The 15,904-nt window shown below is 40.6% G+C and overlaps 1 protein-coding gene across 1 annotated transcript in view; it reads left to right on the top strand.

Moving 5' to 3' along the window:
* The window catches only part of mccc2 (methylcrotonyl-CoA carboxylase subunit 2), an 81,260-nt gene that overhangs the window by 41,443 nt on the left and 23,913 nt on the right, over positions 1-15,904 (top strand). The window contains exons 11-13 of the mRNA XM_067982756.1: positions 1,655-1,727; positions 3,345-3,421; positions 15,470-15,536. Coding sequence (XP_067838857.1) covers positions 1,655-1,727; positions 3,345-3,421; positions 15,470-15,536 — 217 coding nt within the window. The remainder of the gene's footprint in view (positions 1-1,654; positions 1,728-3,344; positions 3,422-15,469; positions 15,537-15,904) is intronic.

Below are 15,904 nucleotides of genomic sequence, written 5' to 3'. Positions count from 1 at the left end.
GGCTCAAACGAATGAAGTAATTCCAACGTATTTGGTGTGAATATCACTAGAATATCTTAGCGAACCTCATTGTCTCGAACAATGTGGTATGCAAGAAACACTACTTTGGATAGACACTTTGGAGTAAATTTTAACCCCCAAAAACATGTGGGTTGGGGAAGGGTACGGAGTAAAAGTACTCCGTTTTCACAGTGGGACCGCATCCTGGCTCCCAACACACCTACTTCTAGGTTTAACCCAGGCAGATTTGTCTGCGTGTGGAGAGCAGAAACCAGGAAGTCCTGCCCCCAATTAAATCCGCCGGGCCAGTACTTAAAAGGGTAATGTACCTCATTGAGTTGCTTGAGGTTCTTAATATTTTGTCTATTGGAATAATAAAACAAATTTAACTGTACCTGTTTGGGTTTTCTATCGCTTCCGAATCACGTCAGGTGAAAGCAGACGGGAAGGTCCAGATCCATGAGATGAGTGCCTTTATTGCACTGCTTGTGGGCCCAGAGGAGCAGGAGTGCTTCATCCAGGCCCAACAAGTTCACTGGCCGACAGGACCCCCGCGATTGGCCTGCTCCCCTCCCTCCCTCCCCCCCCCCCCCCAAAATGGTGGACCCCCACCTACTTCCAACTCTTCACCTGACCTCCAGCATCCCCCGATTGTCTTCTCAGCCCGCCCCCCTCCCGATCTCTTCCTCAGCCCTCTCCGGCCTATGATCCCTGCCTCCCTCCTTTTGATCCCCGGTTCCTGCCCGTCAGCCAGCCTGTCAGTCAGGCTGGCTGCCAGGCACGAAACCCGAAAGTGCAATTGATGGGCCTCATTAAGGTTGCGGTGTCCGCCCACTTATCTTCCAGGTTTCGCACTCGTAAATCTTCCTCCCCCCACTCCCTTCTGGGCTGGAGGTTAAAATTTACCCCTTTGAATCTGATCCACGTTCACAGAAGCATGTGTAGTGTTTGAGTGTTTGGATTTAGCTCCTTGTAAGCTGAATTTAACTTAATAGCATCGTCTTAATGTAAATCAACTCAAAATGTCTCCTAGGGTGAATAGGCAAAAATTTCAAAATGACAGCCTCTTTAGCTGCTTTTAAATATTGTGAGACCCAAGCTTATTCTGCTGGTTCCTGAAGCATGGTTCTAGCGCAGCCAACTGCAAACTGAATGTAAAATTGTCAGGACTCACTAAGACTGTTGGCCTTCAAGACCCACTAAAAACGGGTCTTTCTTGCAGCAATTTTACATCTGGTATGGAACTGGCTGCGTGAGACAGTCTTTAGGAACTGGTGGGACCTGCATCGGTCTTGCACAAATTAAATACAGCTTTAGTCTTCTTGGGCATATTGTAACATGTCCTTGACAGTCCTTTCAAAAATGTTTCTCCAGCCTGATTACACCAGTTCTGATGAAGGGTCACACCCAAAATGTTCACCTATTTTTCTCTTTCAAGTGGGTTTCCATGTTGTATCCTGTATACAGACTAAGGGGTAAATGAGGAAAATTGCAGTCAGCTGATTATTTTCCCAGAAGTGATTAAATATTTGAATTAGTTTGTGACCAATAATGCTAACTTTTGGGGTTGTGAAATATATGGTTCTGTAGCAAAAATCTGAAAATAGGATTGAGTTTGGTGGTTGATGATGCTGATAGATTATTATCTTTCCAGGTTATTGCCAGAATAGTGGATGGAAGCAGATTTAATGAATTCAAAGCCTTTTATGGAGACACATTGGTTACAGGTACAGTTTCTGATAGGTAATATAGAACTGATTGTTAAAGGCACCCTTTTTCAATACTTCAGCTTTAAGAAATCTATGTAAAGTATTTTATTAAAGTGTAACTTGCACTTCTGTTCTGCATAGATAACAAAGTATATATTTGTGGTCATAAACTACCAGACCTTTACTTTGTTGGTCAGTAATGTGGTCAGTTCCAGACAAAGCAGCAACATTTTCCACATTGTTTTAGAAAGATAGAATGACAGTTATAATAAGAACAGTTACAGAAGAAGGTTATGATATATATTGTTGAAAAAATATACTCAGTTAAAAAAGATCTTGTATGAACAAAAATGGAAAATGGGTGCACATCACAGAAGATGACAGGGATTTCAGAAACTCTAAGGCAAATTAGCTACTACCAATTTGATCATATTTATGGCTAAAAGCAGCGTCCCACTGGTGTAAGCAGTAGAATGATTGCTTCTGAACCAGATGATTACTTGGAGAAGAATTAGCAGTTACAATAGAAAAGGAAAATAGAGGAGGTGGTTTATAAAATTGTAGTTTATCAAAAGGCCTCATTTGATAAGATCTCTGAGAACTTTGTCGAAAACAATATAGAAATAGTTTCTTTCTCATATGTCCAATAATAATTGGGATGATCAAAATGGTCAGGCTAATGTGTTGGATGAGGGTCTCTCTTCATTGCTCTGACATTAATAGTACAGAGGAATTATTCAAGCCTGTTATTCATTTAATTGAAACCTTTCAAATGTTGGACATTATTAATGTGATATTGAAACCTTTTTTTGTTTACTAAGAAAAAGGGCTCTTTGCCTCCCCAGTTCAAACACATCGAGACATATTTTTGGTTTAGCTATTTGTGAACAGTTTGTACTTTCAACAATCCTTCAACAATGGCTCTTTCAAATTTGATTGAACTTACAGTAATAATTGATTAACTATAACCTGTGTGACTTTAAGATTTAAACAATTATTGTCGTTAAAGCACTATTTTCAACTTTCAGAGGACAAGCACATCTTTTTATAATCTAAGTCTCTGTCCACCTCCTGATTTTTCTTCCATTGTCATTGACTTTTTAAAAAAAAACATTGCTGCAACTTAATTGGCAAATCGATTTTAAATGTCAGTTAATTTTGAATTTGAGTCACCTTTTTACATGTAAATTGAACCATATAAAGCAATCTCACCATCGGTGAGTATGCAGGTAGATCACTGGGAAGCATTTGAGCCTAACACAGCAGGCATAAGGGTATAATGAAGCCACATTATGAGTTGGTGTATTTTTCTACACACCTCAATATCAAGTTTGTATTCTATATTTGTTTTTAACTATTTAATTCATATTCATTTGCAAATTACATTTCTTCGCTTCTCACAATAACTGTTGCAGAGGACAGCACTGTAAATGATTGTGTATTTGCAAGATATCTATTTCGTAAATAGTGTCTGTTGGAAAGACATAAGTAGATAGTCTCCTCATACTTGTGCTATAAATCTAAATAAGGATCTGAATATGACTATGATTTGTAATGCTACAATGTACAGAAATAATTCTGTCTTTATACTGCTCAAAATGTCCGTTTTTTTTTCCTCCTCCGGGATACGTTCAGGGTTTGCAAGGATCTTTGGGTACCCAGTAGGCATTATCGGAAACAATGGAGTCCTATTCTCAGAATCTGCAAAGAAGGTTTGTACACAGCGCCTGTGATACTGCAATATGACTAAACAGACTCCATGTGAGAGAAATAGGATGCAAATAATATGGGCTTTAAATTAAAGTGTGTCTCTCGCTCTGTAATAGTAATGTTTTAAAACCAGTTGTCTTAGCCAGCTGGGTTAAAAACAGAAAGTGATAGTAACTGAAAAAATGGGCTGAGGGGGAAATAGTCAGTGCCGAACATTGTTGCAGGGGGGTATGTTCTGGGTCCCTTGCAGTTCACACTACAATATTCATAAATGATTTGAAGGAGGGTACTTCTAGTAATAGAAAATTTACTGATAACGTCAAGCTGATTACCCAGGTGACTAATCTTAGAGAAATTGCTAGTGTTCATAGGAACCCGAATAATTTGAGCAAATGGGCAAATGAAGGAGAGATTCATTGCAAGGTGCACAAATGTAAACTAAATCTCATTGGAACAAAAAGAAGTGAAATCTATATACACAGAAGATGGCTGGTCATTAGAAAATGTGAAGGTGTTATCATCGAGGCTGAACAACAATTGACAAATCAAACAGATTATTTTAACCTTGCATAACTCATTGGTACTGTTACATTCTGAATATTGTATGAAATGGGGGAATTTACCTTCAAAAAGGCACTACAGAGAGTTTAAAGAGCAAAATGGATGATTCCACGGGGGCAAGATTTTCATCATCATCAACTGGGTGGTGATCTGGCAGACAGATGGCTCACACTTTATAGAACTTGCCTGATTGTCATTCCATCGCCACAAGAAAACTAGTCATATATTACTGTTTTCCCCAATCATGCCACCTCTGCCCTAACCAGCTTGCTAGCCACATAATTTATAAAAGCATAGCATACATTAAAATAGACTATTTAATACAAAAGTATAATTACCTGTCTGTAAGTTTAAGTAAAAAATTCTGTCTTGAGTGTAGCCGGCATACATAAACTACTCAAGTTTTGCTTTAGGATTGAGACCTTCAAAATCATTCAGTGGAATTTCTGCCTTGCAATTCAGTCACTTGTTACCCGATACAAGTATTCTGATTCCTGTCACGGTTATTTTATTTTTTTTCACTCCAATGTCTCCTGGAGTATGGTTCCACAGGCAACAGCAAACCTCTCCGCTTTCTGAGTGGCTATTATTCCCAAAGGACAGTGAATGTTGACAGGTTATTTAACCTTTGGGAGTGGCATCATAGCTCAGGCTGATGCTGTCCTCGTGCACACTTCCTTTGCAATAAGAGTCACTGAATAGCAAATCAGGCGTTGGCACCCTGGTTGATTTCTTTCTTTTCCTTCCCCCTCCCTAGCCTGGACCTTTAAGGTCATTTATAGTTACCCAGCATTGCTGCAGTTAAAATCAGTTAACTCAGCACAGCCCATTGATTTAGCCAGTTCTGGTAATGATTAATTGAATACTATGGTGTATTAAATCATTGTAATGGTGGCACTGCATGCTAGTTCATGTGGTCTCAACATCTTCCACAGTACTGATTTGGCATCACTCCCGATAAGCTCTAGCATATCCCAGTTACCTTTTCCTCCAGTCACTCAGCTAAGTCGACGAAGAACCAGAGCTAAATTTCTGCAAGATTAATTGCAGGGATGAGAGAAACTTCCTGTAGAATATGATCATAACTTTCTGATGAGATCTGTTCACAGCTGCCTGAAATTTCTCAATGAAGTTAATTTTCTCCATTTCTGCTGAATTTAAATTTTAATCAAGGACTTTGTATTCTATTGACTAGCCAAATAATTGAAAGTATCGTAAATAATGAGCTATACCTGTACATTTACTTGGGCCTCACAATACTCCCTTGTGTCATATGCTTTAAAATTGCTAGTTTTATGCAGCCTGAGGGCAGATGTTTTGTGTAGGCCCCTTTTCAATGACATCATCAAGTTGTTCTTCAATGATACAGGAGTGGGGTATCCACAGTCCTGTATCAGTATAGTTATAGTCAGTTTTATTGACACTTTCATACATGTCAACATGGAAAACTCAAGAAAAGCTGACGAACAGCTTCAGAAAGCTGACACGTCCCAAAAAGGCTGACAACTAAACAAAAACAACATGCAACTGAGAAGCAGCCCTGAATAAAGGCCTATGACAAAGGTGACTGAATAAGTTAAATTCCTCTTCATTACATTGAGGTTTTTTTTAAGGCTGTTTGGGTATCAGTTATCACAGAAAAACATTCACCTCAAGGATGACATATCACATTTATCACTAGAATCCTCATAAAACTTTGTGAGCTGATAGTCAACTTTTGGTACTTCACTGTTCTACGTGGCTAGCCAGGTTCAAATCCCAGTCCCTGACAGGATCCGAATCGTACCACTTCTGTCCCAATTGCATAGTTAAGGATTATACCCTGTCAGTGACTGACTCGCAGTGTTACTCGCAATGCTGGTTAAAAATATACTGCTCCTTCAAAGATTGGGCATCATGTTTTTAAAAGTTTCAAAAGGAATTGGTCTGGAATGTCCGCAGTTTGCAGAACTCTGCCAGGGAGCCTGCCAAAGTTCACGAGTCGAAGCTCGGAGCCTGCCCACTACCTTTGGTGGTGTATGGGCATATCTGTGACATAGCTGTAATTGGAACATGGTTCTTCATAAACTAAAAGGTAGATAGGAAATATATCTGAAGCAGCTTAGTCCAGAGAAGAGATATAACTTTACCCAAATGTTTTGCAGTAGAGAAATGTCTACTTCTAGACTGCAGGGCGAAATAGTACTTGTGTGGGCCACTCCAGCCAACAAACCAGAGAAACTGTGTGGTCAGAATAAAATGTCAGTTCCAGAATCTGTACCTGTGAGGTGAAAAGCTGAAGTTATCAGTCATGTACCATTACTTTTACCACATTCTCTCTCCAGAGGCAGTGGTCCAGTAACATACGTGCCTTATTGACCTGCAATTGATTGCAATTTACCAAGCAGATTTAAAAAAGGCTATTGAGACCCAAGAATTACATATTGGAGTATCATCCTTTTATATTGGCAAGTTAGCTACCATATGCTTAAAGAACTTACCTCAAGCTACCTCCCTAACAGATCAAATAAAGAATTTAAAAGGAATAACTTTGCACAGAGAGTGGTGAGAATGTGAACTCGCAGCCACATGGGAGTGGTTGAAGTAGACAGCATTGATGCATTCGAGGGGAGGCTTGATGCATACATAAGGAAGAAGGTAATAGAGGGATACAGGGGCCAGGGTGGGAAGAGGTGATTAGGGCGGGGGGTGGCTCCTTTGGGGTATAAACGCCGGCATAGTCCAGTTGGGCCAAATGGCTGGTTTCTGTGATGTAATTTGACTCTGAAAATCGGGTCTCTAAATGTGTGCGCATTGAATTAGTGACATCATCACACACTGATGAGGTCACAAAACTGACATACATATCTCAGAACCTGATTAAGGCCAGGGAGAATTCCTCCTTTTGCAGGTCAGAATCTGGAATAAACATAGCCACAAACACATAGAAATATGGGAAATCAGTTTTTAAAAAAAAATAACTTTAAAGATTTCTGAGCATGGAGGATCTTGAGATCAACATAGAATGGTTACAGCACAGAAGGAGGCCATTAGGTCCATCGAGCCTGTGCCGGCTCTTTGTAAGAGCAATCCAGTTAGTCCCATTCCCCCGCTCTTTCCCTGTAGCCCTGCAGTTTTTTCCCCTTCAAGTATTCCTTTTACAAAGCCACGATTGAATCTGCTTCCATCACCCTTTCAGGCAGCGCATTTCAGATCATAACTACTCACTGTGTAAAAAAAAAAAAGTTTTTCCTCATGTCGCCTTTGGTTCTTTTGCCAATCACCTTAAATCTGTATTTTCTGGTTTTTGATCCTTCTGCCAATGGGAACAGTTACTCTTTATTTACTTTATCTAAACCCTTCATGATTTTGAACACTTCGATCAAATCTCCTCTTAACCTTCTCTGTTCCAAGGAGAACAATCCCATCTTCTCCAGTCTATACACGTAACTGAAATCCCTTATCCATGGAACCATTCTAGTAAATCTTTTCTGCACCCTGTCTAAGGCCTTCACATCCTTCCTAAAGTGCGGAGCCCAGAATTGGACACAATACTCCCAGTTGCGGCAGAGCCAGTGTTTCAACATAACATAGGAAACATAGGAACAGGAGTAGGCCATTCAGCCCCTCGTGCCTGCTCCGCCATTTGATAAGATCATGGCTGATCTGTGAACTAGCTCCATATACCTGCCTTTGGCCCATATCCCTTAATACCTTTGGTTGCCAAAAAGCTATCTATCTCAGATTTAAATTTAGCAATTGAGCTAGTTTCAATTGCCATTTGCGGAAGAGAGTTCCAAACTTCTACCACCCTTTGTGTGTAGAAATGTTTTCTAATCTCACTCCTGAAAGGTCTGGCTCTAATTTTTAGACTGTGCCCCCTACTCCTAGAATCCCCAACCATTGGAAATAGTTTCTCTCTATCCACCCTATCCGTTCCCCTTAATATCTTATAAACTTTGATCAGATCACCCCTTAACCTTCGAAACTCCAGAGAATACAACCCCAATTTGTGTAATCTCTCCTCGTAACTTAATCCTTGAAGTCCGGGTATCATTCTAGTAAACCTACGCTGCACTCCCTCCAAGGCCAATATGTCCTTCCGAAGGTGCGGTGCCCAGAACTGCTCACAGTACTCCAGGTGTGGTCTAACCAGGGTTTTGTATAGCTGCAGCATAATTTCTGCCCCCTTGTACTCCAGTCCTCTAGATATAAAGGCCAGCATTCCATTAGCCTTATTGATTATTTTCTGCACCTGTTCATGACACTTCAATGATCTATGTACCTGAGCCCCTAAGTCCCTTTGGACATCCACTGTTTTAACTTTTTACCATTTAGAAAGTACCCTGTTCTATCCTTTTTTGATCCAAAGTGGATGACCTCACATTTGTCTATGTTGAATTCCATTTGCCACAGTTTTGCCCATTCACCTAATCTATCAATATCGCTTTGTAATTTTATGTTTTCATCTACACTGCTTACAATGCCACCAATCTTTGTGTCATCGGCAAACTTAGATATGAGACTTTCTATGCCTTCATCTAAGTTATTAATAAATAGTGAATAATTGAGGCCCCAAGACAGATCCCTGCGGGACTCCACCAGTCACATCCTGCCAATGTAAATACTTACCCGTTATCCCTACTCTCTCGCCTTTCGCTCAGCCAATTTCCTAACCAAGTCCATACTTTTCCCTCGATTCCATGGGCTTCTAACTTAGCTAACGGTCTCTTATGTGGGACCTTATCAGATGCCTTCTGGAAGTCCATATAAATAACATCCATTGACATTCCCCTGTCCACTACTTTAGTCATCTCTTCAAAAAATTCAATCAGGTTTGTCAGGCACGACCTACCTTTCACAAATCCATGCTGGCTCTCTCTGATTAACTGAAAATTCTCGAGGTGTTCAGTCACCCTATCCTTAATTATAGACTCCAGCAATTTCCCCACAACAGATGTTAGGCTAACTGGTCTATAATTCCCCGGTTTCCCTCTCTCTCCTAGAGGAACAGTTCCTGAATCTAGAGAACTTTGAAAGATTATAGTTTGGGCATCTGCAATGTGCTCACCTACTTCCTTTAAAACCCAGGGATGGAAGCCATCTGGTCCTGGGGATTTGTCACTCTTTAGTGCTATTATTTTCTTCATTACTGTTGCTTTACTTATGTTAATTTTATCGAGTCCCTGTCCCCGATTCAATATTAGTTTTCTTGGGATTTCCGGCATGCTATCCTCTTTTTCTACTGTAAATACTGACGCAGTCAGGAGGGAGTGGCCTGGGAGTCCTCAACATTGACTCCGGACCCCATGAAATCTCGGCATCAGGTCAAACATGGGCAAGGAAACCTCCTGCTGATTACCACCTACCGCCCTCCATCAGCTGATGAATCAGTCCTCCTCCATGTTGAGCATCACTTGGAGGAAGCACTGAGGGTAGCAACGGCACAGAATGTACTCTGGGTGGGGGACTTCAATGTCCGTCACCAAGAGTGGCTTGGTAGCACCACTACTGACCGAGCTGTCCTGAAGGACATAGCTGCCAGACTAGGCGAGTGGCAGGTGGTGAGCAAACCAACACGAGGGAAAAACCGACTTGTCCTCACCAATCTACCTGTCGCAGATGCATCTGTCCATCACAGTATTGTTAGGAGTGACCACCGCACAGTCCTCGTGGAGATGAAGTCCCATTTGCGCACCGAGGACACCATCCAACGTGTTGTGTGGCTTCCTTGCTTTTGTAGTCTATGCCTCTATTTATAAAGCCCAGGATACCATATGCTTTTTTAACCGCTTTCTCAACCTATCCTGCCACCTTCAAAGATTTGTGCACACTTACCCCCAGGTCCTTCTGTTCCTGCACCCCCTTTAGAATTGTACCATTTAGTTTATATTGCCTCTCCTCGTTCTTCCTGCCAAAATGCATCACTTTGCACTTCTCTGCGTTAGATTTCATCTGCTATGTGTCTGCCCATTCCAACAGCCGGTCTATGTCTTCTTGAAGTCTAGTACTATCCTTCTCACTGTTCACTACCCTTCCAAGTTTTGTGTCATCTGCAAATTTTGAAATTGTGCCCTGTACACCCAAGTCTAAGTCATTAATGTATATAAAAAAAAGGAAAATCTGCACAAACATCCCCAGGCTACCTCTGAGCATGCATTATAGCAACAGAAAGAACTGAAAGCCGCCATTCAACTTGCATTACTACCCGTTCCTTTATAATATTTGAGGTTTTGTGTTTAACAGATGATTATATTTCTCCTTTAATGAAATTGATGAATCACCACAGCCATGCTATCATGTATTTGAGCACTACACATTATTGGATTGAAGATTAAAAAAAATGTACAAACCTTTGATTATATTGATCTTTAGTTCTTTCATTGCCCTTTTTAAACCCACTGAACAATTGTGAAATTACTAAAGGCAAGTTTTAATTGCACAAACAGAGTGCACTTTTAAGACATGACATTATTAATAGAGGCAATTTGTGAATTAACAGAATTCTGAAATGTTTGCTTGCACTAGTCAACTGAGTGCAAGTGTCACAACTGATTGAATCCAGGTGACATCAGCAGGCTTTAACTGGAGGCTCAGACAAGTCAGAAAGTCGATACATTTCATCTTGTGAAAAATTACCTTGCTTTAAGGTTGAGGACTGATATTGACCTTTGGTTGCTGCTGATGGATGTCTTCATTAAATTTGTCATTATCGTGCGTCAGTCAGTCACTTTTTTTGAAAAGGAATTATTATTTGATGAACTTTTAAGAGATCCTGGTTATTAATGAGTTCCCCCAATTTCCCTCTCCTCCCTACCCCAGTTTTCTTCCCTCCTCTGCTGAAGTGCTGACTTTTACCAGGGTGCAGTTCAACAGGTGCCATAACCCCGCCCTCCCTCCCTACCCCCATGCCTTTTCAAAGGTGAGCCTCAACAGTGAATGTCAGCAGATTATTCGATTATGGGTGTGTGGGGGAAGAACATGACAACTAAGCTCAATACTGATGTCTACATTTGGGTATTTTCCAAGAGGGTTTCTAGAAAGTAATTGGGAGTGGGCATCTTGGTGATCCTTCCTCCTTCAACCCCTTACGACTCCCCACCCCCACCAGAAACACTGAGGAAAATTATTGTGTCCCCACCATTGCTTCGGCCAAAATCAAGCGTGGCTCTTTCCTGACCTTAGTACATACTGAGAGGTGTTACTAATGCACTTTTGAGATATGTCGTTGTTTACAGATTTGATTTGTAAGCTTGTTTCTGTTCAGTTGAACTCAATGGATTTGAAATGCACCAGTGTGAATTTCTGCTGAATAGACCATTCATTGAACAGGACATTTAAATAAGAAGCCCAGAAAGAATTTGTCCTTCTGTTGAACAGTTCTCGTGTTATGGTACTTGACATATCTATTTTCATTATATGGCCAAAAAGTTGGGTTAGTAGGTAGCTCAGTTACGATTCATTTACTGGTATAAATATTTTTGCATTTACCATTGACTATTTCAGTCAATTGGTGTTAAAAATAGCAGATAGAGAAATGTGATGTAGTGCATGTTGAGAACAAGAATAATGAATGGAAATATACCTTAAATGTTAAATTTCTTAATGCAGTGGAGGAGAAAAGGGATCTAAGCGTGCGCATAAATCCTTAAAAATGAGTGAACAGGTTTAAAGAAAGCCATTAAGAAAGTAAATGGGAAGGAAAACTGCAAATGATGGAAATCTGAAATAAAAGCAGAAAATGCTAGAAGTACACAGTAGGTCAGTTAGGATTTCAGGTGTTTGCCCTTTGTCAGAACTGAAGACCAAAAGTTAAGCAAGCATAAGGGGCATGATTTTAGCTGGATGTCAGGAACCCAGCCCGTCTTTAGATATTCGCAATCTGTGATCACAACCTAATTGAAGGTAAGTATTTGTATTTCTGGGTTTCCCGTGTGCCAGACAGCCAAATGGACAGGCTCACTGCCTGTTAGGAGGGAAAGGAGCCGCAAATCGGAGAGGGTGTAGGGAGGAAGAGAGAGATCGTGGGCCCTGGAAAAAATCGGGTGGGTGAGGGGACGTGGATGACATCGGATGGGCCTGGGAGAAGATCATGGGGTCCAGCATCGGTGGCGGGGGGGAGAATCCAGCATTGGGCAGGTCCAAATCGGGGTGGGCTCCAGCATGAAGTATTAAGTATCAGCCCATCGGCTTTAAGTGGGGGCAGGACTTCCGGGTGCCTATTGCGCGCATGCATCCAAACGCACCTGGGCCAAATCCAGAAGTGGACACGTTGGAGTCAGGATGCGGTCCCGCTCCAAAGATCTACTATTTTTACTGCCCAACCCACCTGTTCTTGGGGGTTAAAATTACCCCCAAGGTTTAGCAAGGGGTGGAGGAGTGGAGAGAATCAACAGGTAATTCAATCAGGGAGAGGGATTTTATGGGTATGATATCCTGTTAACTGCTGAATGGAAAACTGCCAGATGATATAAAAGGACATCAGTGAGGTTATGCGAAGACATAAAAAGGAGAAAGTTTAAAAATGCATGAGAGAAGCCCACATTAACAAAAAGGCTGGGAAATGTGAGAATGAGAGGAAAATAACCTGCAAATGCAACAGTTATGAGATAAAACAGAAAATTCAGGCAAAACACAACGGGGGTGAAATTGGATAGGAACAGCGACACAGGCAGGATCACATTTGCCGACCATTATACTACACACCCGACATTCGGCTGTAGTGAAGTCATTGGGACTGAATATCAAGTGGAGTGTATAACAGGCAACCAATGCGATACTGCCTGCTTTGCGTCCCTGTTCACGTCCAATTTCACCCCAATGGGTTTGCCAGTCTGAAAAGAGAAAAGTAGGATAATGCCAGTGGTGCCAACACCCTCCCCTACCAGAACTGTGTTCTGATGATCAATCGACACTTAAAATGTCGACCTTGCCCCTCAGACGCCAACAGACACATTGCATGTAATCAGCACCCCTTGCTGTCAAGCAAATGGAAAATGTAGCTTCCTGTTTAAAAATTCTAGGTTTTGCTTTTCTTTTATCATACCTGCAAGACATCTTTACCTTTTTTTTCTAAACACGCTCACCAGATCCTATCTTGCATTACTTGCCCACAGAATTGGAATCATAACCTTTCAAGTACATATTCAGTACCATAGAATCATAGGCTACAGCACGGAAGGATGCCATTCGGCCCATCGAGTCCGTGACAGCTCTATTCAAGAGCAATCCAGCTGGTCCCATTCCCCCACCCTCTCCCCATGGCCCTACAAATTTTTTCCTTTCAACCTAATAAATGCAAACTATATTTTTGTACCTGGAATATTATTGAATTGGTATTTATGGGAGGACATTTAATTGAAAGTTGCCTGATCTTTCATGTGAGTGATGCATTTGTTCCAGTATCAGATTTTTTTTCTCATTGTTTTAATAAAGGATATATCTGTAGTCTGATATATGCTTTGTATGGACCTCATGGTATCTACAACTGTTAACTGATTACAAATCATTTTTAAATTCTCATGTTTCTAAATTCAGCATTGGGCTACAGTTTGGGACTTGTAGAGTGATGCATCAAGTCACCACTGGGTCTTGGCTATTTAATATCACTCAGTATTGTACTTGCTCCACCAGAGCAATAAGTTTTGTCTTGTTATCCATAACGTGCATTGCAATCCCGAATCCAGAGAGCAAAAAGTAATGGTAAGCCTTTCTGTTTCAGTTCTGCTGCACGATGTGTATGTTTCAAGATTTTGTAGCTAAATACTATTGAAATTCCAAAACAAGGCCTGAGACTGTGATGCGTGTACGAAGGAAGGTTTCGTGCACCTCATGCTGTAGAATCCATTTTTACTGTTCAACTGATGAACACTGACATTGTTGGAGACAGTCAAAAATTTCATCATAGAATGATACAGCACAGAAGGAGACCATTTGGCCCATCATGCCTGTGCCGGCTCTTTGAAAGAGCCAATTGGTCCCACTCCCCTGCTCTTTCCCCATAGCCCTGCAAATTTTTCCCCTCCAAGTATTTATCCAATTCCCTTTTGAAAGTTACTATTGAATCTGCTTCCACCACCCATTCAGGCAATTTGAAAGACTTTATTCTCCTGTAATGCAGCAATAGCCAGTGATTTAAATCTCTATTCTGCCATTCCCCCTGACAATGTAGAGGAGATTAGGATGTGTAAAATTCTTAAGCCAGCACAGGCTTTCAATCTAAACTCAGTATGTTACAGATTAGGTAACATCACTTATTGAAAAATTACAAATAACTGACATCCTTTTATTTATTTTCCTGTTGACGTTTTGGGGAAAATTTTTGTTGACGCGGAGGGTTGTTGATAGCATCATGGGAATTGACTGGAAGGAGATTCGGAGCCGATCGTATGATGCAGTTCAATTTAAGCTAAATTTGATCATACTTTTTCAAAAAAGGATATTACTGCTGATGCTTTTAAGTGTCTGAGTTTTGTCCGTAAATAAAGATAAAATTGTTTAACAGCTACCACAGTTTGTCTATTGCAGGTTCTACAGTATTGGTCACCAGCAGTCATTTATACAGAAATTGCCACTTTTGCCTGAGTAAATGTGGGCGATTCATTGAAAAGGAAGATTGCAGCTCCATTAAATTTGAACAAAGATGGAAGGATCAGCTGTCCTCAGCAATAATAATAATAATAAAAAGCGCACAGTGTAGAATGAACAGTTTAGAGCTTTTATGCAATTCAGAGTGAGAAAGCATGTCTTTGTTCCATTAAATCTTGAAATTGTTTCCTCCACAAACAGTCCTCTGAGGACTGTACATCTTGCTTGGCTTTCAGCCAGTGCTTTGGCCTTTTTACAGCAGTTCTCCAAAACGCATCTTACAAAGACGTGCCTCTAGTGTGAATAAAAACCAAAAACATAGGGTAATGCTGTAGTAGAGTAAGATGTGAAAAAAGTGCTAAAGATAGGTCAAAAATAAACATAGCAACTTAGCAGAAAGAACTAGTGCAAAAGCAAAATACTGCGGGTGCTGGAAACTTGAAATAAAAACAGAAAATGCTGGATATATTCAACAAGTCAGGCAGCATCTGTAGAGAAAGAAACAGAGTTAACATTTCAGGTTGATGACCCTTTGCCAGAACTGGTGAAGGATCATCGACCTGAAACATTAACTCTGTTTCTTTCTCTATAGACGCTGACTGATTTGCTGAGTAGTTCCAGAAAAAAATAGTGGATTTGTTGCTTTTTTTTTAAGCATGTTTTCAACATACTACAGAGCGGTGGGAGGCCCAGTGGCTAGAACGCTGGAGACTCACAATTGGTAGGCCAAGGGCTGAATTTCAGTTGTGATTGATGCTTGCGCTCTATTTTCCCATGTTAGTAATAAAATGAAGTTTGAACTTGTCTGAAAACAGGATTCCGTTTTTATATTGTAAGATTTTTTTTTATGATTAGGAGTATGTAGAAACTCATTATCTTGCTTGAGAGTCTCCAAACCAAAATACTTCATTATTTAATTACAGGGAACCCATTTTATCGAGCTGTGCTGTCAACGGAACATCCCCCTCATTTTTCTACAGAACATCACAGGTGAAAAAGAAAAGGAGCAATTCTAGCCCATATTTTAGATGCGGTATCTCAGAATAAGAGCAGCATCTGTTAATTCAGTTGAGGCCACCGTGACTTCTCTGCCTATCCATACCTGATGGACATGGTGTCATGGTATCACCAAACGTGCAGACACAAAGCTAAAAAGAATCTAAAAGGATGTATACCATAGACTACAAAACTTCCTACGTCTTTGCAGTTTTATCCTTTTTTTAAAATCAATTTCTTTTATAATTTTATAAATATAAGGAGTTCATTTTTTTTAAAGTGTATTTCTCAGCATCCCTTGCACCTCCCCTTAAACGTTTAAAATGGTAACATGCTACCTGTATATATACCTCAAAATTGGT

Source organism: Heptranchias perlo, chromosome 4 (genome assembly GCF_035084215.1).
Source record: "Heptranchias perlo isolate sHepPer1 chromosome 4, sHepPer1.hap1, whole genome shotgun sequence".
Taxonomy (NCBI): domain Eukaryota; kingdom Metazoa; phylum Chordata; class Chondrichthyes; order Hexanchiformes; family Hexanchidae; genus Heptranchias; species Heptranchias perlo.
The sequence above is the reverse complement of the archived record's forward strand: the minus strand, read 5'-3'. Positions and strand labels throughout refer to the sequence as shown.